Source organism: Sciurus vulgaris (genome assembly GCF_902686455.1).
Source record: "Sciurus vulgaris genome assembly, chromosome: 7".
In the NCBI taxonomy this organism is placed as follows: domain Eukaryota; kingdom Metazoa; phylum Chordata; class Mammalia; order Rodentia; family Sciuridae; genus Sciurus; species Sciurus vulgaris.
In genome coordinates, this window is record NC_136467.1 from 46,063,710 (window position 1) to 46,089,181 (window position 25,472).

A 25,472-nucleotide genomic window follows, 5' to 3' on the forward strand; every position below is an offset into this window, starting at 1 on the left:
GGCTTTGGAAAAGTTTGTTTTAATGCCATTGTTGTTCCTGTTTTACAAATGAGTATCCTGAGCTCAGTAGAGATTATTTAAAGTGCTGGTGTTTTAAGACTACTAAAAATCTTGAAGAAAAGTAATTCCAATTTGTGTTTATTTTCCCTGCATCTTAGCAAGTATAGTGTAGAAATTAGGAGCACACACTCAGGAGCCAGACTTGCCAAGCTGTCACTCACGTGTTCAGTGATCTGTATACCTGTTTCCTCACCTGTAAAATGAGGGAAAAATAGGCCCTACTTTATGTAGTATTATTGAGAATTAAATTAAATGTGTTGATATATCTAAAGTGGTTAGAATTATGACTATTACATAGTGCTCTGTGAGTATTAGGGCTATTATTCTAAATGAACAAAGTTTGTTATAACCTTAGGTTTTCAACAAGGGCTATTTTGACCCTCCAAGATTACATTTGACAATGTCTGCAGATGATGGTTGTCCCATCTGGAGGGATGACATAAGCATCTAGTGTGTAGAGAACAGGGATGCTGCCAAGCATCCTATAATGCACAGGGCTGCCCTCACCCCAGAAGAATTAAATACTCCAAATGTCAATAATGTTGAAGTTGAGATGCCCTGCTTTAAACCAGTAGCTTCTACCAACTTCATTTGCAAATAAGATATTCATGTATTATGAACAGTGATGATATTCCTGCCTGAAGTCATGAGACTCCATGATATAATTAAAGGTTCTACAATAAGATAAAAAGTAGGAAATTTTTTTCCATGGGAATTTAAAAAATTTTTCTATACAGCAATTTTTCAATTTTTATATGCAACACATATCACTGGAAAAGTGTGTGCTTCACCCCTAGAATACACATTTAGGGATCAGAAACTTTTTGACTCTCTGAAAAATTGAGTGGAATTTCTAATTTTCTTAATTTCCTAATCTTCCAGTGAGCTTTCTTTTGCAGATCATAGGGAAATAAGTAACCTGGATTTGGGATCTTACTATGTATGTTAAAATACAGATAGCCAAGGTAACTATACTTAACAGCAACGAAGATTCGATTTACCTTGTAGTGGGTGTTTTGAGGCCCAAAACATTTTGCAGGGTCATTTTTATTTCTGAATATTACATAAAGCTTGTGTGTTTATGGTCTTCACCCCTCGCATCCCACAGGCATACCTAATTATGTAGAATGTCTCTTAGAGTTTTCTTCAGCTACTCCCTTGTCTACCACCCCTCACCCTTACCCACCCTGGTCACCTCCACCACACTTTCCCCCCAACTTTACCTATTCATTTACCTCTCACACTTTCCAAGACTCTATTTGTCTATTCTTGTGGTCACAGAATTTGTTCTTTTGATGGTTGGTCAGTTAGTTATCAATACCTGCAGTATCACAAAGTACAGGTAGCCAATTAGACCAACATCTGAGGAGCGTAGAAAATAATCTGGCACATTCCGGTACCTTCTGTTCTGTTATCCACTTGGAGAAACTGAGAACCACAAGACACAACACAACAATAACCTGCAGTTCAATATGGTATTGGATTAAACAGAACACTGACATGCTGGGTATCAGTACATTTGTCTTGTGGTATTGAACAAATTCTTGACTTATGTAAAAGTCAGCAACAGGAAGTTCCAATTGTAATGGGGATGATCTCTACTCAGTCTTTTTTGGGTCATGATGTTACAACTTTGAATCTGTAGGCATGAAGGGAAACACCCATGCATTTCATTCAAGAGGAAGAAACAAACATTTTTTTTATTCAAATCATGTATGCCATATTTTAAAATCAGGGCTAGAAACTGAGAAATAGTTCATAACAAAATTCTGTCTTATATTGTGACCTTTTGTTGAACTTTACAAGTTTGTTTTTGTGACAGTCAAACATGGTAGAACATCATTAACTACTTCTTCAGACTGTGTGATTAAGAGGGATCAGGTCTTAATGTAATTAGCATCTTTCAAGGGCTTGGACAAAGTCCAGCTTCTTTCCTGTGATCTCAAGCTGTTAGAATGGAAAACCTCTTCTGTCAGCAGCTGCCTTGCTATGGTCTTGATTGCATATTTGAGCAGCACATCAAAGATCAAGCTCCATAGCAGTTGAAAACTAGTTAAGGCCTTCCTTCAGTTTTGAAATGACTGTTGCCCAATCTTGTTTCACCACTTCATAATTCAGATCTTTGTGCTAAAGGATTTTGGAAAAATTCTTAACAGGTTTTTACCATAAAATTTGGGAAAATACTTAAATTTCTCCATCCAGAATTTGTGAACCTGAAGAAGAGGGACCTTGGACGACTCCTGTAAGCATGTTTGGTCTGGGAGCAAATGTCACCAGACTGTATTTCTTGACTTGTGGGAGTACATATAATGGCATTTTATGATAGCCTAGGCCCATGGCTGGAGTGGCCTAAAGACTAGAGATCACAGTAGGAAGACATTTCCTTTTGAAGAAATGATTGGCTACTAGTAGTCCTGAGATGAGAATTGAGATCTGAGTTTGGATGTAATAGACTACAAGTCAGACATATCACCATAGTGATGAATTAAACTGAGCACGTCTCAAAGGTTCAAGTCAGAAAGAGGGGAAAAAAGCAGAAGTGGACCGAGAATTGTTCCACTCTGTAATATTGAAAGATGAACCTAGGCACACAGCTGTGCTCCAGTAGATCCCCTGGGAATAGGAATCAAATGCTAGAGGAGAACTTGTAATAATGTGCTCAGAAGATGTTTGTGGCAGAGGCAAATTGTTCAACTTGGCACAAAGGAATTGGTGAGGATGGGATTTGGTCTGGTATTAGGACAGGTTCCACCCTGTTGCCCAACTGAATCTCCTCAGAAATTTTCTTTTGGCCTGGCTGGTGAAGCTGTGATTTGCTTCCTTGTATGAGTGCACTTTCTATAGGAGTGTCCCCTACAGTGGAGGACGGAGGCCCCTGGACACCAAACCATTGCCTATTGTAAACAATTTTAGGCCAGGTATTTGCTCCGTTCAGTTTCAGGACCTCAATTCCTTGTCAGTTAAATTCACAGGTGAGTAGTTTGTTTCTGGGAGAATGACCTTCTGAGTCAGGGCCAAGGAAGAGGCAGGATAAGCAGATTCCTCATAAATTCTGACAGAGCATCCTGGTAGAAGGTAAAACATTTTCCTGGTTTGAAAGAACATTTTAAACAAGGATATTTTAAATCAAGTTAGAGTCCTAAGCCAAGGACAGTGATTTTATATTCAGTACTAGGACGGTGTTTTCTGTCAACGGTAGAAGGTCATACTTCTCTGTTTGGAACAACAGTCTTGTTTCCAGAAATGAAGGATATGGAATTCTAATATTGTTCAAACAAATACAAAGTATAAGAGAGTCAGTTTATATGGAAATTGATGGTGGAAGATGACAAGTATACTGACCTGTTTTGAATAAAATAAGGTACAGTTATAATAAAACTTGGAGGGAGGGTTGTATTCTTTCACAAACAAATGTGCATATACACACACACATGCAAAATTAAAAGAAAAAAAATTTGAGAAAGAGAAATTGTAACAACTATAATACTCTTTAAAAGTAGGCAAAAATTAAATATTTCAACTTTATTAGTTTTACTAACAGTTATCAGTTTTACTAACAAGAAACGCAAGGCTTAGTAAAAGGATTAGAATTTCTTATTTTTTTTTTTTTTTTAACTTGAGCCCTTTGCAGAAAGCTAAAGCAGTTTAGTATAGTTAACAAAATGCATTGCAACTACTGAGGTAATTCAGTTTTTACTAGCACAGTGATAAATTTTTATAGAAGAATCCTTAATTAATATTTGAAGTTTTTATCCAAAAATTATTGCATAGTCTTCTTTGATAACAGTATTTACTTAAACAATTTATTCCATTTTAAACAAATATTTTACTCTTTTCCAACAAGGTCAAGAAAAGCTGCTTAAATTGTTCATGATGTCGCTGTTTTCTAAGTGAATCCAGGAATCCTGACTATATACCTCTTAAAAATCATTTATGTGCTCCCCGAGCCTCAGACATCAATCTTTTAAAACTTGATCAGAGAATTTCTTTGGTAAGTCAGACCACTTATCATCACACAACTTTGAAATCTTGAGTACTTTCAGCTATCAAATAGTGTTATAAATAGAAATACTGCAGAAAAAAAAAAAAAAAAAACTTCTTTTTTTCCCCAAATTGGTGTCAAATGAAGACCAATTTTGATCTGGCAAGTTTTAAAACAATAACCAAAGAATAGCCACTTAAATGTTAAATTCATTGGTAATTGGTAGTAGATGAGTAAGTAACAAAATAACCTGTACTTGAACTTTGAACAAGAACTGACTGACTCTTCCATGAGGGACCAGCCCCTGAAGATCTTCTGGCTTTACACTCATATACAGTAGCAGAGCAGCCACTGTGACTGCACATCTACACGTGTCACACCTTGATTTAAGGCAGGAAGAAGAGGGAAAGCCATAGACTTTGGCAAATGTCTCATCGGCTGAAACCTTGCCCTATGGACACCTCTGGCTATAGAGAGAATGAGAAAGCATACATCTGTCTGTCTTTTACAGGTCCCATTCAGGGACAAACAAGGAAAAGGAAGCTTAGGAGTAGGGTGAGTCGATCTATAGAATTCTCAATAAGTAGAATATGTATTTATATTTTTTTCCATTTTTATTTTTGTTTTATGGCTTCATGTAGTTCGTTTTAAAAATTAAGTTTATTTGACCTCTCCTGACGAACCTGCAAGATTTTTTTTTTTTCCTCCTCTACCCCTTCCTTCTTCTCCTCCTTTTTATGGAGATCTTTGCCTTGCTTTAAGCGGAACAAAATTGGAAGTCATTGCACTCAAAAGTAATACTAAATAATGCAGTCTATTTTAACAGGTCACTGAATCTGGCATATATATAATACTGGGCATTTGCCATCCAAATGAATGATGATTTTGAAAAAATGGTCAAGCTTTATCAGATCATAATGCTCAATCAGAATCTTAAGAGCAGTGCACTTTCAAGCCCAAGAAATCTTTGCCATCACTTATAGAATATCTCAGATGATCTGTGAATACATAGAAAGTACACTTTATAGGGTGGTAATGATACAAGCAAATTAGATGTCAGTGTTTGCCTTAAAAATGGTACTGTATCACTATCATCCAAAATAATTGTTTGCCATTTTCAGTAATAATCTTGGTAACATAGAAGGCTAAATCAAACTATAGTAGAGACAACTTTGAACAATAATCAATATATCTGTACTTATTTTTTGCATATGTTTGACAAGAAATGCAATGTTGCCATTTTAGGGACAATTTTTAGAGTACTCTGGATGTTTAAACTAGAATATTGAGCAATATGTCTTTTTTCAATAACCACAAAATGAAATTATTGTTATGTTCCGTTGGTGATGAAATGTCTTCTACAACAAAGTCAAGAATAAAGATTATGAGATAACTATGTGGGATACCCAAGTAAAGATAAATAGATATCTTTTAAAGGGAAAAACTTTCAGCTGTTAAATTTTTTTTAAAGCAGTATTCTATTTCAACATATGTCTGGTAACATTTCCCTAGAAGGCACCAGAATAAGAGATGTTCTCATTTTCAGTACTTAATTTTCCAATAGATTTAATGTTTCTCCCCGAATCTACAAGTTCTTCCAAAAAAAGGAAGATTAGAAGCTGGTTTTACATACCATGTTTCTGGAAGTCTCACTAAAAAGATAAAATTTTCCAGAATAATTAGGTAATACAGAAAGTTGTGTACCAACAACATGTGAATCACGCTTTATTTGGAAGTTTATTTGAAAGGCAAGTCTCCTGAAGATTGCACAAGTCACTTATTTGTCTCAGAACAATATACAGGACAATGTATCATAGGCTTCAGAGTAGACTGAATTCAGAGCTGACCTCTGACACTTGGTAGAGCACTTTGAGAAGATTACTTAACATCTTGATTTCTTCACCTATGCACTGGGATTTTCAGTGGGGATACTATATTCCCTGCAGGGTTGTTGACTGAGAGAATATATAAATGATTTATGTACTTTCTGACATATGAGTGCTCAATAAATGCCAGCTATGCCCATTACAAGTGTGATAAGAAAATACTTTTGGGGCCAAATTAACTGCTGTGAATTTTAAGTCTTTTGGAATCATTAGTTGCTACTCAGGATTATATTTGGGAATCAGCATTTCTGGTAGCATATAAATTTTACATTTCACAAATAATTTTTAAATGCTTACTTTTATGTACTTTTATTATTATTATGCCAAGATAATAATTTCTAAAACTATTATCTATAGTATACAAAATAATTACTTTCATTCTTTTATAAGATTATCATGGATTCTGATAACAATATTCCACTTGTTTATTAATAATAAACAATTTTAAAGGTAATTATTTCAGAAATATTTTCTATAATGTGTGACATATTATAACCAATCTGTTTGAACTTACAAATTATAATTCATAATGCAGTAGCTAACAAAATAGTGATTTCTGGTTTTGATCTACTTAAGAAAGCACACAAAAGGAAAGAAAAAAGAAAACACATATATCCTACGACTCTCCTCTCAATAACTAAAAGATAGGTCTTGACTCTGTAGGGCTAGTTTGCTTTAAAAAGGAAAGGAAAGGGAAGGATTTATTCAGTTAACTTCCCTGAGTCTTGCTCGTTTTTATAACATTCAAACTGATCCTTTTTCATTGATCATAATTATGTTTTCATAATTAATAACTTTACTATTACTATCTGGTATTAATTATTGAAACTATTAATGACTTGTTAATATTGTAAAGTTTATAAAGGGAATCTATAAGAGCAGAAAGTTGATTTTTATGAACTTGAAAAATCCATAAACAAATCCCTCAAAGTCAGCGTATTTCATTTCAAAAAGTCCTTGTGTCACTATTGCAGAAAGATATAGTGAAAATATATGGGTTCATGAGTTTAAAAATATTTCAATTTGCATTTTAAAAGTTTTTTTTTTTTTTTTTTTCAAAATTAAGGATTGAACCCAGGGACACTTTACCCCTGAACTACAGCCCTTTTTATTTTGATTTTGATACAGGTTCTCACTATGTTATGAAGGCTAGCTTCAAACTTGCAATCCTCCTGCCTCAGCCTCCTGAGTGACTGAGATTACAGGCATGTACTACCAATGCCCGGCTTAGACTTGCATTTTTATTATAAACATTTTTATAATAAAAACCTTTTGAGGTGAAATAACATACAAGAACAGTATTTGTTTTCCATGAAATGAGTTTTTAGTCTCTTTAGAATCTAAAAGGAGCATTGTGGTCCCAGCAGAACATACCATCTCTAAAAATTACTATAGATGACTAAAGAAGGGCCATCATTGTCAGTGCTTCCCACACTGGGAAAACCCTCCTAGGTCTTGGCTCAAGACTGGACAGGGAAGATAGCTGGCATCATGGCCTGCAAGGAGCCACTTGCTGATCTCACACTGATCAAAGAGGTCTTAGCTGGGTTAATCTGATAAAGTTTTAGTGTTAATTAAAAATCCTCTGGATTAACAGACCCCAAAATCCTGAGGTGAACCTTTAAACTTAAGTGACAACTTTTGCATAGAGACCAAAGTCATTAACCACAAGACAGCAAGCTTTATTTTTTTTTTTTTTTGATGGTGAAATATTTCAAGAAAGCTATTTTATATAACCAAAATATTCTCAATAATACTGTTTCTTTCCAAAAAGAAATGTACTAGTCACATATGAACAAGGTCTTTTCTAACCTCTAACTTATTAGATGCTAAATTCCTATCAGTATTTTAGATAAATGATTTCACAAGTTAATCAAATATTTCTTACTTTGCTTTTTTTTTTTTTTTTTTTCCTGTTTTTGTTTCGTTTTGTTTTTTGCCCTGAACATCAATCCTTTTGGTAACAGCACCATTCCTTTTGATAACAGAATTTGTTACAAAGAAAGAAAACCATCAAATGCTTATGATCTAATTTTTTGAGCTAAAACTAGAAACAGTGCCCATTTCTTAGGAGAGCTTAGAAACAGGAAGATCTGCCACTTCTTAGAAACAGGAAGATCTGCCCTCTATAAGTAGTGAGTACTAGGAGTCTCATTTTTCTTTTTAAACTGGTTTTATCAGAACATGGAGTCTTTAACGAACTTGCGCTGATAACCACTCTTTCATTTCACTGGGGAATTAATACTCAGTGGCCCATTAAAATTCATGCAATTGCATTAAATAATTACTCCTTCTTTATATATCTCCTGCTGTCTTCAAAAAGTATATCAAAATTGGCCATGGGAGAATTCAAGACATTTAAATTTAAAGAAAATTCACACACGTGTATATCCTGGTGAAAAGGTAACCTTGAGGAAAGTGGTCAAAAGCACACATGGCAAGATTATCCTGTTTCTAAGAAGTGTCTCATTCTCTTAAGAAATAAGCCAGTGTTTCTAGTTTTAGCTCAAAAAATTAAGAAGTAGAGTTGCAGAGAAAGAGGAAAGAAAAACTGGCTTACATTGGCCCTGATGATGGTAATAAACCACAAGAAAATATCACAGGAAACTGGTGGGGCGGTCAGTAGCCTGGCACAGAGGAGAGGATTCAGTGTTTCTTAAAAATCTAATGATAGGCCAGGTCAGAGTAGAGTGGAGCCTTCCTGTGAACCCAAGTGGTGAACAGGGCCTGATGTGGAGGATTTGGGTGCGGGCTGGAGCTGAGAGCTGAGATGGAGGGAAAAGGAAGACCTAGAGAGTTAAGGATGTTAGGCAGGCAAGGAGGGCCATGCTGTAAGCTTCATTCCATGTGTCACAGCTCACAAGTGTGATATGGTATGTGTAATTGTGATGCCAGGCCTGGCTAGCAGCTCCTTTGACCACAGAGCTCCCCTCTGTGTGTGAGAACTGGAATGGTCAGAGGCCACTGCTGTCTTAAGATTTGGAAGCAGTCAAAGCATTAGGTAGGGCTCTTTTTAGTGGTGCAGTGGAAGAATAAGAGCGAGAGTGCCCATCCTTGCTTCTCTGTGCTCTTGTGGGGCCTCAGCGCCCTCATCAGTAAAATGGGGATTAGGATACCCCACAGGGATATTGCAAGGATTAAGTGTGGTAAATTGTATCAAGTTCCCCCTCACAGTGCAGGGTAGTGGGTATCTGACAAAGTTCATTCACTTCCTCTTTATACCCTCCAACTCTAAAACCCACAGTGATGACAGCTCTTTAGGTTTCCTTTGTAGAACAGAGTATTTAAAATTCTAAATGCTTCCTAAAAGGTTGAACTACTACTCAAACAGGGAGAAGAGAATTGCTAAGAAGTTTATGCATAATGCTTTCTATCTCTCAGGTCTCACAGGCTCTCAAGGACTTTGCAAATTTGTGGCAAAAAGACTTCACCTATGGTGGGACCAGCATAGTTCAGGAAGCTGGGACTGCAGAGCCGCCTGTGCTGGAAATGGACTGAAATTACTGAGCTACGGGAAACAGGGCTGGTGGGAATTTTCAGGCCAACAGACTTAACAGAGTGGTTAGCTCTAGATCTGTGCCTATAAGTGGAGGCTTGCAGTATAGACTACCGAGTTGTGGGCTGTATGGCTCACACATATTTTTTTCCCCTTAGCCAACATAGTATTTTTAAAAATGGTTTTAATCAGGGCCTTCACTCTTGCTTTGTTGCATTCCCTGTTATTTCCAGTTGCTCTAGTCCTGGCCATTCTACTTCTGTTTGGCCCTTCAGTTTGTGTCCCCTTTTTTGAGTCCAATATAGGGCAAGGCTCCAGCCAGAGAGCTGGCAGTAGAGACCAAACCAGGGATTGAATGTGTCCTATCCTTCTAATTCCAGATAAACAAATTCTGTGTATGTGTGTGTGTGTGTTTAAGTATGTCTCATGTAATTATTCTGCTTCCTAAATCTGGCAACTATATTCTATGCCCATTTGTAATTCTTGTCCTGGCATCAATAGGTACTCAGTAAATTGAATTGTTATTGAAAAGTAGGAAAGAGAATCTTAAAAGTAGAACACCTTAGTAGCCTTAGGGAAAGGAAGAGAGGACTAACATATTTCAGCATTTTAAAAAGAAATTGAGCAAAGTATATGAATGCATGTTTTAGTTTGATGTGGGGTGAAATCGGCAACTATCCTGGCCCGGAGGTTTTTCTCCATGTGCCCACTGATGACAGCCAAAAGGTGACTGGAGGTGGGGCCTCGCTCAGTGAAGATCACTCCCAAGACTGACTTAGGTGGCATTTTGATACCTGTTCAGTGAGAATGCTCTAAACGCTTTTAGACATAATTGTGACAGACTCCATGGCCTGCAGTCTCTGTGAATGCGAAGTCATGCCAGGCTCTGCATTCTGTCACCTCTGGGTGACATTGGCCTCTTTTCTTTCCTATCCCATTAATTCATCTCTCCTTGAATCGCCCTGCCCACTCTGAGTTACTAAACGCCTGTTTTCTTTCTCTTATCTCTACTGCACTCCTGAAGCCTTGGAGTGCTCTGAGGAGGGGGTGCAAGTGGATAAAGGTCAGCCACACTCCCTGATCATCTTCTTTTAGGTTGGTGCATGACCACATTTGATCTCCTTACCAAGTTGTCAAGGAGATAATATTCTTTTTTATTTTTATTTTTTAAATAGCCTTATTTTTTTTAAAGTAGTCTAGAACATTCCCACACAGTCCCTCTCTCCACATAAACACAATCTCTCCCAATGTCAGCGTTTCACACCACCGTGGTGCATTTGTTACAATTGATTATTCTGCTTTAAGGAGGAGAAAACTAAGGGTTTGGGGGCCTTAGATCCTTAGGCTTCAGGGCTTGGGCTCACCCACTGTAGCCCTCCCTGCCATGTGCCTTTGGTAGGGTCTCAACATCAGTGTGCTCTTTCTGGCCCACTAAAGCCTTCAGTGCTGCAGGGAGATATAGGTGGTAGGCAGAGGAAGTGGAGACTCGTTTTCTGTTTCTTGTTCACCCCCCTGGAAATTCCTTTCCAGTGGAGATGTGAGGGCTGGAAGAATCTGGGAATTAACTCTCTCAAGTTACTTGTTACCATCTCCCTTTTCCAGTTCCACCAAAGATTGAAAGAAAGGAGGCTGATATCAATGACTTTAAAAATCTTTTGCATCGACATTGTATCTGAAAGTGTTAAATGTTGCTTTTATATGGCAGTCAAGCAGTTCCTGGCAAAGTTTGGTGGAAACTATTGTCATGCTTCTAAGTCAGTGTTTTTCAAAGCATCAACCCTAATTATAATTTAAAAAGTAATGACATATCCCTGTAGCTTTAATAATCGGTAAGTTAAATGCATCTCCCACTCTGGACTGCACCTGAGCTTGACCCAGACCTTTGCATTCCCCAGAACAGTGGGAATGTGAGCATCACTGGACTTCAGAGCTCCCTTCCTTTAGTGCTGCACAGCAGTCTCTTTTTATAAATGAGAAGAGGATGGTTTTTGTCTTTGGTCTCCATGTTGTTTATTTCCTCACTGTAGGTTAAGACTCATTAACCTAAAAACCCACTGGCAAAACTAAAAGTTTTACACATCCAATTATTTTTATTTAAAATAACTCAAGCACATTTTTAGCCATTTAGACGCTGCCTGCTGTACATATTCTGTGAAATCTTATCCAACATCTATTGGTTATTGATAAGATAGAGCGTTGTGGGTTTTAGACCTCAAACTGCTACTGTCCTTCAGAGTCCTCTGACCTAAAGACTCCCCAACACACTGCTGAGCAACATCACCTAATCTTAAGCCCTCTGTCCCGTCCTCTTCTCCACCAGGAGTTCCTTTGCCCTCCTCTTTCTCGGGATGGTGACCCTTGCCCTAGGCCTCTGGCCTGTCTCATGCTGTGAGACTTTCTCATGGAAACCTGTCTAAGCACCACCCAATAAAGCTTCTTGTACATTATTACCTCTTGTGATTATATATTTTTCCTAGATCAGTCCCCAGATCCCCTGAAATACATCTTCAAATCAATCTTACCTGGCACAATTAAGATTTCATGAAAGCCAACAGATAAACCTTTAAAGATAACTCGCATTACCTTACACTTGAAAAGGACCCTTTCTTTATCCTTTCTTTTACCTTTTGCATACAAAATAGTCATGTATACTTTTAAATGTATATATTTATAAAGAGTTTGTGCACATACAGATTACCTGGTTTTGTGTATATTTGTCCCTCCTGTTTATATATGTTACTGGGGAAAAATATTAAACTCTTTGAGATTGCAAAGATCAAAGTCATGCTTAGGTTTTGTACTAAGAATATGATAATGCCTAATGTGTTAGATTCTTTGCCTGAGTTATTTTCTCATCACCACAACCAATGAGGCTGTGTTTTTATTCATTCACATTTGATGGGTACAAAAACTGGACTCAGAGAGACTAATTGCTCACTGAGAGTCACACTGGTGTTGTCAGAGTTGAGACACCAACCCAGTTTGTCTGATCCCTATGCTTGTGACCTGCCCTTATACATTGCTTTCATGAGAAAGTTTTCTCTAAGGACATTCAGGAAGTAAACAAACAGTTTCAGTAGACAACAAGCCATGCCTGATGGAGGAGAAGAAGATAACTTACCAACATTCAGGAATTAACAGCACTGCTTATAGGTCTACAGATCTTCTGCAGACTAAACATAATTTCAGTGGTGCTCCATGCACATTCTCTCAGCCTCTTCCTCCTTTTCTTACCTTCTGTTTCCCCCATGGCTTCAGCTGCCTTTTGACTCCTAACGATGGCTTTTTCTTTTGGGCATCTCTACTTTTCTGCTTCTACATCACCCTGTGGCTCCATGTGTTCTCAGAATATCTCCAAGTTGCACTTCCCTGGGTGGAGGAGATGGTTGGGTCAGTCCAGCTTCATCCATCAGTGAGAACTCTGCACCAAGACACCTCACCTTGGAGGCTTGGTGGCCAGCCATCTGTTGTCTTTTTTTGAATCACCAGGATCATGCAACTGGGGACAGGATCACATTGGACAAATTATGGAAATTTCTTACAAGATCCCCTTTGAAGGGGGCTATAAGTGGGACGTGAACTTCTAGGCTTTTTAAAGGGGCTTTGTAAGACCTGTCTGGTAAAAATGGTAAGATTTTTACAAAGATTTTTAGAGTGTTTGTTATGAAAAAATTAAGGTCATATGATTAAAGCTTCAATAAATAGAAATATTTGCTAAGGATAGTTCCTAGCACCAAAAAACAGGTTATGAAATCTACACATAGTCGAGGAAATTCAGACATATTTTCTTTCTACTGTCCTTGGTTAGGTCAGGGTATTCCATTTAAAATAAATTGTTAAGTACAACAGTGAAATTGCGCATAACATTTAATTGGTTTTCTTATTGTTTCCCTGTGTTGATAAACTTTTATTGACTACATAAGAAGGAAGACTCTTAAGCTTTCATACGTTATCCATTGGATTATAAGTGAGACAGGGTCTTATATACTTCCCTTCTAGTCCTTCAGCATCTTATTATTCATAGAGTAGCACTCAATAAATGATATTGCCTAATTACTCCACTCTGATATCAATTGAAAAGAAAGTACGAAGTGAAGAATCTTTTCTATAATCATAGAGAGGAGAAGTAAATGCTATGTTTTTATGTACATTTTGCCTTCTTTTCATCTTCTCTGGACCAAAACAGTAGATTATTATGAAATTGTAGGTCATTCTCTGCTGTTTGTTTATAGGTATACAGTGTCTTAGCTATACTTTTCACCAGTGCAAATACAATTATAAAATTATCTTTGGCTTGTTTTCAGTTTATCTTTTTTCCTGAGGATTTCGGTATTGCACTTGAGTCCTAATCAGTCTCTAGTGTAGGCCTGTTTTAATCCTCCTTCTTCAGATATGAAGTTCTAGAACCCTAATTAAGTCGAGGAAAGGCTACCCAAAAAAATAAATAAATAAATAAAGGGCTTGAGAAGAGCAGGGATCAAGCCTATTCATGGACTTGTTTGTTAACAGTGGAATTTTAAAAGTGACCTTCTTGACTGTCAGCTCATGGTTAACGTTGCAGAGTCTGGAGAGATTAAATGCCTTAATCATCCCCCCAGCTGCTTAATAGTATAAAATTAAAAGCTAGTAACATTTTGATGTTTTCAAATATTTTTATAAAATCCATAAATCTCAGTTAGCAAGGTGATTTTATGTATGACTTGTGACTTCAATCACACAATTAGTCTGTGTTTTCACACACACACACACACACACACAGTCTTACAGTTAACTTTAACATGGCAAATCACTTCCAGAGCTGACCAACCACTGGAGCCAGTCGACAATGTGAATGTTTCTCTTCACTTTATAGACCATTGGAGAAACCACTTCTGATGTTCCATTCAGGTCATTTTGGCCACATCACTCACTTTCTTTTCTAACTTTAACTTAAAAATCTCATGAGATAAGGAACCCATTTTGAGAAGTGTGTCACAGCAACTTTTGAAATGTAGGAAACTAAGCAATTAGTGTTAGATTTTCCCTTGAGGGTAAAAAAAAGAGGAGAAAAGTTAATATGTACTACAGAGGTAACTTATAGCAATACATCATATAAATGGTAATTTTTGACAAAGCAACACAGTCTTCTATGGGAAAGCTTTATGCTATCATTAATACTATATGGCCTGGTTTTCATTCATATTTGAAGTTGAAACAATCATAACTTTTTTCCTTTTTCTATGTCAAGTGTATTCTAAAAACTCTTGAATTTTTAATAATTTTGGAAATTTATGGGTATGAATTATTTACCAAAAGTAGTATATTTAATGGAATAACCAAATAAAATCAGATTAAATCTCAAGTTTTTTGTGTATTTCATATACCTAGTCTTTCAGAAGCTCATTGATTTCTACTTTTTTTGTGATGTGATATAATTAGTTTCAATATAGCTTTAAAATTTAATCAACATGTTTCAATATAGCTTTAAAATTTAACCAACACCAATCATATATCAAGCAGCATGCTAGGTGTAAAAACACAGGCCATATTCATGGAATACTTTCATATACTTTATGAGAAATTAAAACCCAATATTTCAAGAAAGGAGAGTCTCACAAAAAAACGATGACTCATCCATTGGTATGTAACTAGCCTGTGGCATCACAGAGATTATAAATCATTATCTGACCCTCAAATCTATCATACTTTTCAATAAAATTACTTAATAAGAAAATCTTGAAAAAACTACCCTACACACATTATTTTGATTGTTAGAACGTCAACGATTTGAGTCTTTAAAAGCCATCATGTTTCTGACTGGTTATGCGTGGTTGGGTGATGCCTCAGCCTTTGGAATAAGGCCAACAGGGAATGAACCCTGGCTTCTTGGCTGTGCAGAACTGTCATGACTTCAAGTAAAGTTTTGTTTTCTTTTTAAATTTCATGCTTCAGTTTCTTCATCTACCAAATGATGGCAATAAAACTGTATTTCATAGGGTTGTAGCCAATATTGAGAACTATAGCAAAGATAAGCATTTAGGAGAGTGGCCAGCAGATGGTACAGATAGTTGGTAGCTGTTAGTAGTAGTAATAGTGGTGAGAGAGGAATGTACAAAAAATTAAAGGAAGATGCTTGTTATCGTGTTCAGAGATGTGTTCAGAGATCCTCACACATAGTATTTTATTTATACTGTTATAAATAAAATTGAATTGAATGATGAGCAGCCCTTGAACAGTATCTATAACTTTATATGATGCTTTTTAAAAATATTTAAAAATATAGAACCAGATTTGAGACTATTCAGATCATGTCCATATGTTAATTACTGTTGCTAAAAAATAGTGGCATGATTAAGTTCTACACAGTTGAGTTCCTAACCCTTTAAAAACTCTACACAAAAATAATTATATATGGTCTTTGAGTCATTGATAAATAGTTTATGCCACTAATTTATGAGAGAGGAATTCGACTGTTAAAAACATTGCTAGTACATGGATGGTCAATTGAGAATATATAGGATCCAATCTTAAGTTACGTATGTATAGACGTTCATATCTTGTTAAAGATTGACTATATTAAAATATGAAAGTTTTTCTACATGTAGGCCTAAGAGAGTTTAATTTTTTGTTTTGATATTTCAAAATACTTCTCCATATAGTATTAGTAAAGAAATTAGAGTGTTAAAGTGATAACCTTGGATATTTGTCTACAAACCATGAGGTAAACAAAGCAAAAAGAACCTTGTGCAAAGATACAGATTTTAAATATAGAGTCTTTACAGATCTAATCTGTTATGAGAATGACATAGATCAATATAGGAATGATTCATCCTTTTGGGATAAGCAAACTTTCTCTTGCTGGGAAGTGAGTTTTGAAAATTGTATTTATATTAAATAGGATTAAGTAGACTCAAAAGAAGAGTTTCCATTTGCAAACATTAAGGGGTAATCTGTATGTATGTGATGTACATGTGTTCTCATTTATTTATACTGTCATCTCTTTTTAAATTAATCATCACACTGGAGATGGCCTGCATTCTCCCTTGAACCTATATTCCTTGCTTTACTCCCAAAACTTCTCACTCTTGAAGTAACCCACAGACTCCCTTGAATGTGTCTCTGCTTTCCTAAATAAACCTCTGTCTGTTTCTCTGGGGGGGCAGGGAAGTATGTAATCTAATTTGTAACAAAATTTCACTTCAAATTATAATCTCATTTTTATTTCTTTTCTCAGATGATGAAACATGCTTGGAATAATTATAAGCGTTATGCCTGGGGATTAAATGAACTGAAACCTATATCAAAAGAAGGCCACTCAAGCAGTTTGTTTGGTGAGTAGAATGTGCTTTAGTTTCTTAGTGACATAACTTCTCTCCAATTGCCTGAGTATATGATGTTGGAGAAGTTTGTGTGATATGGTGCTTCTCCAAAGCTCCCATGTTGCTAGGAAACCTGCACACCCAGTGGAGTTTTCTTCAAGGACTGTGCATAGTGTGTCATTTAAATAGGGCACTGACTGCACATTAGCATGACCTGCAAAACTAAAAAGTACTGACAAATGGAGCACACTTCCAGAGAGTCTTATCTGATGGGTGTGAGGCACAGCCTTAGGATTTATAGCTTGAAAGGTATTTCCCACAGGAGAGCATTTGATCTGCTATATTTACTGCTTCCTTCCAGGTAAAAAAAATGTGTATTTATGGGTAAACTGGCCAAGGGCCAAGGTAATCAGCCATGGTGATCTTTGCTGCATCTCAACCTCGACTGTAGGTTCCTGCTGTTTGTAATATGGAAAAAGAGTCTGAGGATACATTGGGTCATGTATATGGACTTTCATCTGTATTGCATTTGGTCCTCATAGCACACTCCATGATTGGTCCTGTGGGTATTAATGGTGTTCCTGTGGTGGAAATGAGGAAGCTAAGAAACAGAAGGGTTAAATGGATCCCACTCAGTGTCTTTCCTACTGTACTTGATATCCTTCCAGTCCCCATACATTTTATCTATAAATGTTAAGATGAAAGGGAATGGAGTCTAATTCTAAGGATGCTGAATTCACCAAGAGAAAACACAGCTTTCCATACCTCAACAAAATGTGTTAATTAGTACCAATTCGTATATCAACTAACAGTTTCAACCGACATTTATTGAGCACTTACTCTGAACCAAGTACCATTCATACCACATCTCTTAACCTCTTCATTATACGCATTTTATTGATGAGAAAAATGAGGCTCAGAGAATAGCTTTCCCAGAGATAATCACACAGATTATGTGGTTCTTTGTTACATTGATGGTTTTAAAATTTATGCCAGAACTTTAAAAACGTTTTAAATAGCTGGACACAGTAGCACATGTCTTTAATCCCGGCAGTTCAGAAGGCTGAGGTAGGAGGATCTCAAGTTCAAAGCCAGTTTCAGCAACTTGGCGAGGCTGTAATCAATTTATAGAGACTCTATCTCTAAATAAAATATAAAAAAGGGCTGGGAATGTGGCTCAGTAGTTAAGGGCCTTTGGGTTCAATCCCCAGGACCAAAACAAAAAAATAAGAATATTTTAAAAAGACCCAATATACTGTCTCTTCTGCCTTCCTTTTTTTTAACAACTTTCATTGGACTTTTTTGGTAAAAACACATTCCATACTCCAAATAAGAATTCATTTGTTTAAAAAAGTCTTCAGATATTTGCATAAATAAATGAAATATTAATACAGTGAAATTTCTTGCTCCATATTCAAATTAAATAGGATACATAAGGATTTTCTTGTTATAGTAATACCAATGTAGTAGGACTTGTTACAAAGAATAAAGTTTTTATTTTTACAGATGAAGGACCTTTTAAATGACTTCCTTAGCTCATTTACCAGGCAGGTTCTTATTTGTAAATGAATATGTTGTGCTATATATTCTTCAGCTAATGAGGTAGAAGACAGGAAATTTTGAGTCCCTTACCACCAGGCTTCTTAGGGATGGCTTTTAGTTTGAGATAGATTACTGAGTTTAGACTTTAAAAGCAACCTTGTGTTTTCAAAGAAAGCATTAGTCTTTATGGATCTAAGTTTTCCCAGTTATTAGTCCAGGGAGCCTTCCAGGCTGCTTCCCTCTTATGGTTGTTTCTTTCCAGTTAGGTTGTGCCTCACATCTGTTTCTGAGGGAGAGGAAAACTGGTTACTTTGGCAACATAAACAGTAGGGAGCATAAGAAATTATCTCAAGTATCCATCATCTCCCAATTCCACTTTAAATAAGAAACTTGAGCTGTTATTTTAAGATTTCAGAGATAAGAAGATTTCAAGTGGAAATACACCTCAAACAGAGATAGGAAAGTGCAAATACTTGACCAGCTGTACTCAGGATAAAGCTGCAATATAAGAATAAAAATATTTACTTAAAGTTCTTAATCACTGTAAAATTAGATATCAGTGAAAATGTGAAGCTACTGTCTTAAAATTTTGCTTTAAAATATTCCCTTTAGTGTTTTCCTGAATCCATAGTTCTATTTTTTAAAAAATTTGTATTTTAGAGAACATTGACCTACAATAAAATATGTCATGAAATAAAAGTATCTTCAAGTATTTTTTCTCCTTATCATTAGGTAAGATTTATACTTACTTTATATATTTTTTGAAAGTTAAATATTTGATATTCTGTTTCTTGTGTTTTTCTAATGATAATTTCTCCATTTGATATTTGAAGAGAGTATGCCAAATGAAAAAACTTTTAACATGGGCAGATTTAGATTTGGATTGGCTACAACACTATCTGAGTAGAGTACCGAGTCTTTCAGCATCCATTCATTGACCATCACAATCACAATCATGCAGGGTACCATGAAGAATGTAGAAATGAGCAACACAAGGTCTCCCAGGTCTCAGGAAGTTTACAGATGAAAAGCGATTCATACAAAACAGAAAATGAGGAGTGCCAGAGCAATGTAAGGTCTCCCTACTGAGGGAGTTTGGAGAAAATAAAACATTCTGGACTGACTGGGTTGGAAAAGGGAGTTGGAATCAGTCAAGTTTTCATGTGGGGGAGGGGCGTGGATTCCATTTTAGAGTACAGCAGTCCCCCTATTTGCCCATGATTTTGTTTTTTGAGTTTTAGTTACCTGCAATCAACTGCAGTCTTAAAGTGTTAATTGGCAAGTTCCAAATCTAAACAATTTGTAAGTAATGAATTGTGTGCGGTTCTGAGCAGTGGCATGGAATATTAAGCCCTATTGCTCTGCACTGCCTGTATGCGGTCATCCAGTGTTCCCACTGAATGCGTTACACACCTGTTAATTAGTAACCAGCTTGGCTCAACTGTCCTGGTATTACAGTAACAGTGTTCGAGTAACTCAATTCATTTGCTTATAGCTCCAAAGTGCAAGAGCAGTGATGCTGGCAATTCAGATATGCCAAAGAGAAGCTGTAAAGTGCTTCTTTTATAAGGGGAGATGTGATATTCTAAACTTTATAAGGAAAGGGAGGGGGGAAATCATGCTCAGGTTGCTAAGATCTAAGAATGAATCGTCTATCCTTGTAATTGTAAAAGAGGAAAAAGAAATTCACGCCAGTGTTTTGCTGTTATAACTCAAACTATAAACGGATAGTCACAGTGTATAAGTGTTTAGTTGAGCTGGAAAAGCCATTTAATTTGTGTATGGTTAGAAAATAACAGTATATTCAGAGTTTGGTACTATCTGCTATTTCAGGCATCCACTGGGGTTATTGGAACATATCACCTATAGATAAGGGGGTGGTTAATGTAATGATTTCTTTGAGGTATCACTAAACAATTTTAGATGTAGTAGTTGTATTTAGATAGTTTATATGGTGCACTTCAGTGTAATTACATTAAAATTAATATGTGTGTTGCCCTTTGTTTTAGGCTTTTTTTTTTTTTTTTTTTTTTTTTTGCTAGAGACTCAATCACAAATTAAATTTCTAAGAGATTTATTTTCTACAACTCAAAAAAACCCATTGAAGATTAGTGTATCTTCCTGTAGCCTGTGATAATTTTTTTAGTTTGGTTTTGATACTTTTTTATATTGTATTTTGCTGAGAGAATTTTCTATTGTATTCAGTATTACTGCTTATTAATAAATTCAAAATTACCTTCTTTTCTAGGTATGGTCAAGTTTCATATGTATATGTGTCAAAAGTATTTTACTGAATATTTTTTTCTGATATTTCCAGGTAACATCAAAGGAGCAACTATAGTAGATGCGCTGGATACACTTTTTATTATGGGAATGAAAAATGAATTTCAAGAAGCAAAATCATGGATTGAAAAAAATTTAGACTTTAATGTGGTAAGTTAAAGTTGCTAATTGAGTTCTTGAAGCTTAGTTAACATGGATACATTTTGTATTGGAGCAGAATGCCCTATCATAATGTATCCTAGCAGAAACAAATAATGCAACCTTGCATAGTAAAGATATTACTAGCATACTATGTATTTGCTCTCTTTTACTATATATATACATATGTCTTTGTTTTTTGGTAAATTAAGGGTAAGAAAAATTAATATTTGTTGAAACCCACATGTGCCAAGTATTGTTGTTCAAGTTCCACAACAACCCTATGAGACAGATATCATCTTCATACCTTTATAGATTGGAAACTAAAGTGTAAAGGTTAATTGGGGTCCAGCTATAAAGGTTAAGGGGAGAGCAATAAAGAGGCAAGCACACAGGATAGTGAACAGCAAGAAGTGGCTCCCAGGGGAAAGCCAGTTCAGTTTATTATCTATTCCAGGGTCATATCAAGTTTTATTAGTTTACATAGTGCAGTTAGCTTTGCACATGTGCAGATCATATAACCTGCTTCTTGGACTCCACTCATACCAAATGTTATTATAATAAGATAATGTCTCTAGGCCTCAAGGACCGAGGAGTTGCAGAGTATTTCTAAATCCTTCAAATGGGGGGGAGGGGCTTTCATCCAAGAACTTTTCTCAACTCGAGGACATTGCTCCTCTGTACATTGACTGGCCTGAAATCCCTCCACGTAAGTATCAGAGGCTTCTATCCAGACCATGCGCCTACTTGTGTGTTGGAGCTGTGATTACACCACAGGTCTGTGTGGCTCCAGTGCTTGCACTTCCCACCATGCTTGGCACATCCAGCAACAGCAGCACCCACTTTCTCATAAATGCAGCTTCTTGGTCATGAATTCCTACCCGTACAAATTTTGACCATGTATGGATACGTGCATGCATATGTGCATTCTTAGCAAATGCCCTAAGACCCACTGTACACTGAAGAAAAGATTCATAATTAAAGGATAGTACTTCTTAATAATTTTGATTAGAGAGGACTGTGTTCAGATCTAATTTTATAGTCATTGTTTTATCTCATAATTGGTGTTGAATTTATTCTAAGAATTTATTCTAAGCAAAGGAAGCCCTGGCGTTTATTTATGTATTTATTTATTTATTTTTCTTTCTTTTGGGGGCTTTTACTTATGGCTGCAATATTGGTACTGTTTTTAATCTGAGATTACTTTGCAGAAATCCTTGTAAAACTCTTGTCCATCTAGTAAGCATTCAGTGATACCTGTAAATCTCCATAACCAGGCACAATAAATGTGATGTATGTTAAAATTGGACATAGAAAGAGGGTTTCCCTGCTGCACCTCTGCATTGTAGCACTTTTGTTCTCCCACCAGGGTCAGTCAGAATATTAAACATCAGTAAAGCCAAGTTTCCCCCCATCTTTTTAAATTAAAAACATGGAGAAATTTTAAAATTTAATATTATTTTCCGCTGCTCTCATTAATTGCTTAATACACCACATTTGAGAGACCTTATGGACAGGTAGATGAGTCTGTATTTCATCTGTGTGATAAAGGAGTCTAGAATATGAAGAAGACAGTATTTTAATACAAAGGGAACTTGGAAATCCATGTGTTAAGCCCTTTTATTTTAAATATGAGGAAAGAGTATACAGAGCTAGTGATTTACTCATGTTTGTAGAGCTCTTTGATTGAAATGACCTAGTTTTGATACTACTGATAGAAATAAATATGAAAAATTAAAGCAATGGGAAATTTTGTTTTGCAAGTTTGTTCTCTTAATACTTGTATGCATATATTTATGCTAGAAATCAAGGCCCTACAGATGCTGGGCAAGGACTCTGGGCTATATACCACCAGGCATCTTAATAATATGTTAATCCTATATTGTTATTTCAAATAAATTCAGCTACCTTCCTTCAAACTCTTACAGGTTTATCTTCATCTACATATGAACTCTCTCCCTCTTTCTGTGCCCCCTCCCCCACCTTACCTCTCTTACCTCAGCTGTGTCTCTCCTCTCTCTCCTAAAAAATAACTACACTCTTTCAAAATCCAATGATGGAAAACAGGAAAGTAGACTTAAATGGTAGACCTATAAATAGCGTCCAGGCCCTTCACTGATTCTTGGGTTGGTCTGCCTGATAATTACCACGTTGTTTTCCCAAACCTCCCCACTACTGCAACTGCTAAGTGCTCAGTGATATTCTGAGCAATTCTGGACTTGGGGGGTGGGGCATGTGAATCAGGGAGTGCTCTTTTATTTAAAAAGACTGAGCACAAAAGCCTCTCATGCTAAGACAAGTTGTTACCCTAACAAGAAAATTGGCTGGCCTCAGACCACCACCAAGTGACATAAATGTTCTGTGTGCCATGGGAGCCTGTGACAAAGCTGAGTGAATCTCATAGGGGATATCAGACAATACAGAAAATTAGAAAAACAGGTTACTTGGCCCCCTTACTTGTAAGATAAACAGATTGAACTATCATGAAGTGATTGCTAAGGTTCTGACTTTTCTTTATCTAAACTTGTATTCTTTTCTCTTTAATAAGATTTTATGCAGTTAGCTATAGACATTATGTATATACATTTTAAGACTGCTAATGATAATCTTGAACTGTATCTTTTAAAATCTACTTTCAAAATATATTTCTAAAAATGATAGTTGTAGGTCTCAAGTTTCTGTTTATTATATTGTTCTTAATGTGAAAGTTCTTAAAACATATTTGTTTCAACTCTTTCTTTAGGAATTATCATATTTTCCTTTTAAAAAATATAAACCATCAATAATGTACAAATGACAGTAATTCCCATATTAAAAATAGTAACAAATTCAGGAAAGGGGTATTGATTTACTCTTCTGATCAATCTTTGCATTATAAAGTTTTACAGTTTACTATTTTCTAATTGGTTTTATAATATATAACATGAGAATTTGTCTTCTCTTCACCCATTCTACCCACAGATTCAATTGATTGTGTGATTATTTCAACAATTGCTTGATCTTCCTTTAAAAAACATGGAGAAAATTTTTTCCATTTATCTGAGGGAAGAAAAAACTGAAAAAGCCTTAGCAAAAAGAGAGAAAAATAATTTCATTTTTTATGGATAACACGTAGTATCATTCCCACTTAAAAACATTATTACTTATATTCAAATTAATAATTTTTCCTGATAACATTTCAATTGACAATGCAAGGTTATTATAAAAAAATAATGAATCTAGATGTATTGTAGGGGAAGAATAAAAATGAAACTGAAGCAGAAACACTGCTATTGAGTTTTATCTTACAGTGTTCCTATATATAAACAAATCTTGCAGACAGGAATAAATTTGTTTATATGCAAAATATTCAATTTACATCACTTAAACGCATTAAGTAAATGCTTTTCATTGGCTTATACTGTCATTAACTAAAACTCATTTTCTTTTCATTAAGGCACAGCAAGTTGATACATTTTGTATACTTGATAGCACAAAGTTCAAATGGCTTTAATAACTAGCTTAAAATAAATCACTGGAATAATACATTTTTGGAAGTGGGAGCAAAGGCTTTACAAGCTCTATGTTCAATTCAAGCATCTGTAGAGGCACATAGGTAATCCTAGAAAACCCTAAGAGTCTATGTAGATGAGTTTTCTGATTTTAATTCAAAGTAATCTAGAACAAAGAGTCTAAGACTGATTCTTGTTTATTCATTATTCATTCACATGTGCACTAATTATTTATCAGGTACCCTCTAAAAGATAATTTACTTACCCTTATGGAGCTTCTAGTCTAGCAGGGAAAATAGAGTACCTCAGAGAAGGCTGAGTTATCTAAGGTATCAACAATTGAATGAGTACCTGATACAGACCAGGTATTATGGTAGTGATTGTTTTTTAATAGGTTAATCTCAATCTTTGTAACAACCCTACAGGGTATTTTTCCCCCTACTTTTATAGATGAAGATGTGGTTCATTAATCTGCCCAAAATTATACAGCAAGTAAGAGCCGTGGTTGTAATATGATCCGCCTAACTCTAAGACCCTGTTTTTTACTAGAGAGGAAATACAAAGAATTGAGAAATACATAGGCAACCAGAAAATATGAGTCCTCTGAGGTTAGGAATGTAATCTTATTATCACAGTACTCATTAGAGTGTGTCATTTAATAAGCATTCAGTAAGTGCTTGTGAAATGGTGAGAAGTTAGTCCCCCTGTCCTGCTTCTCAACTGAGTATCCTAGATTCAGCTGGAAGGCATACTGACAGGGAGCAGAGGTAGCTGTATTGTGTCATATGTTTTTATGGTTAGAAATGATCTGTAATTCAGATAAGTTAACCTACCTGTTTTTAGCTAACCTACTTCCAGGACAGATTTGTGGTGGTTTCTGCAACAGGAAGATCATTAACAGAAGGACAATCAAGGGTTTTCAACATGGGCATTTCGAAATTCGGTTGTGCGCTCCTTCTTTCTTACAGCACATACAAAAATAAATAAACAAATGAAAACACTGAAAAACACTAGTTACCTAGATCCTCGGGTACTGAGAACTACCCTTCATTAGCAAATTTTATAGAACATGTATAACTTTTCTTCAGATAACAATTTCTTATATAAACCCTTTGTAAATGCAAAAACTATATTAAAACTATCCTTGAAATACATATTTCCATACTGAGGTAAAATGATGTCTTGTCGTAAGAGGCAGGGCTTTGTCTGAGAAAGACAAAGGATAGATGATTACTCCAGACGCTAACTAGCAACACACTCAAACAGAACTTTGGCAAGCACCTGGATTGTGCCTTT

General features: G+C 35.9%; 1 protein-coding gene across 3 annotated transcripts in view; it reads left to right on the top strand.

Moving 5' to 3' along the window:
• The window catches only part of MAN1A1 (mannosidase alpha class 1A member 1), a 162,733-nt gene that overhangs the window by 22,100 nt on the left and 115,161 nt on the right, over positions 1-25,472 (top strand). For all 3 annotated transcript variants that reach the window (XM_079148053.1, XM_079148054.1, XM_079148055.1), the window contains exons 3-4: positions 16,638-16,734; positions 20,582-20,697. In XM_079148053.1, the coding sequence (XP_079004179.1) occupies positions 16,638-16,734; positions 20,582-20,697 (213 nt within the window). The remainder of the gene's footprint in view (positions 1-16,637; positions 16,735-20,581; positions 20,698-25,472) is intronic.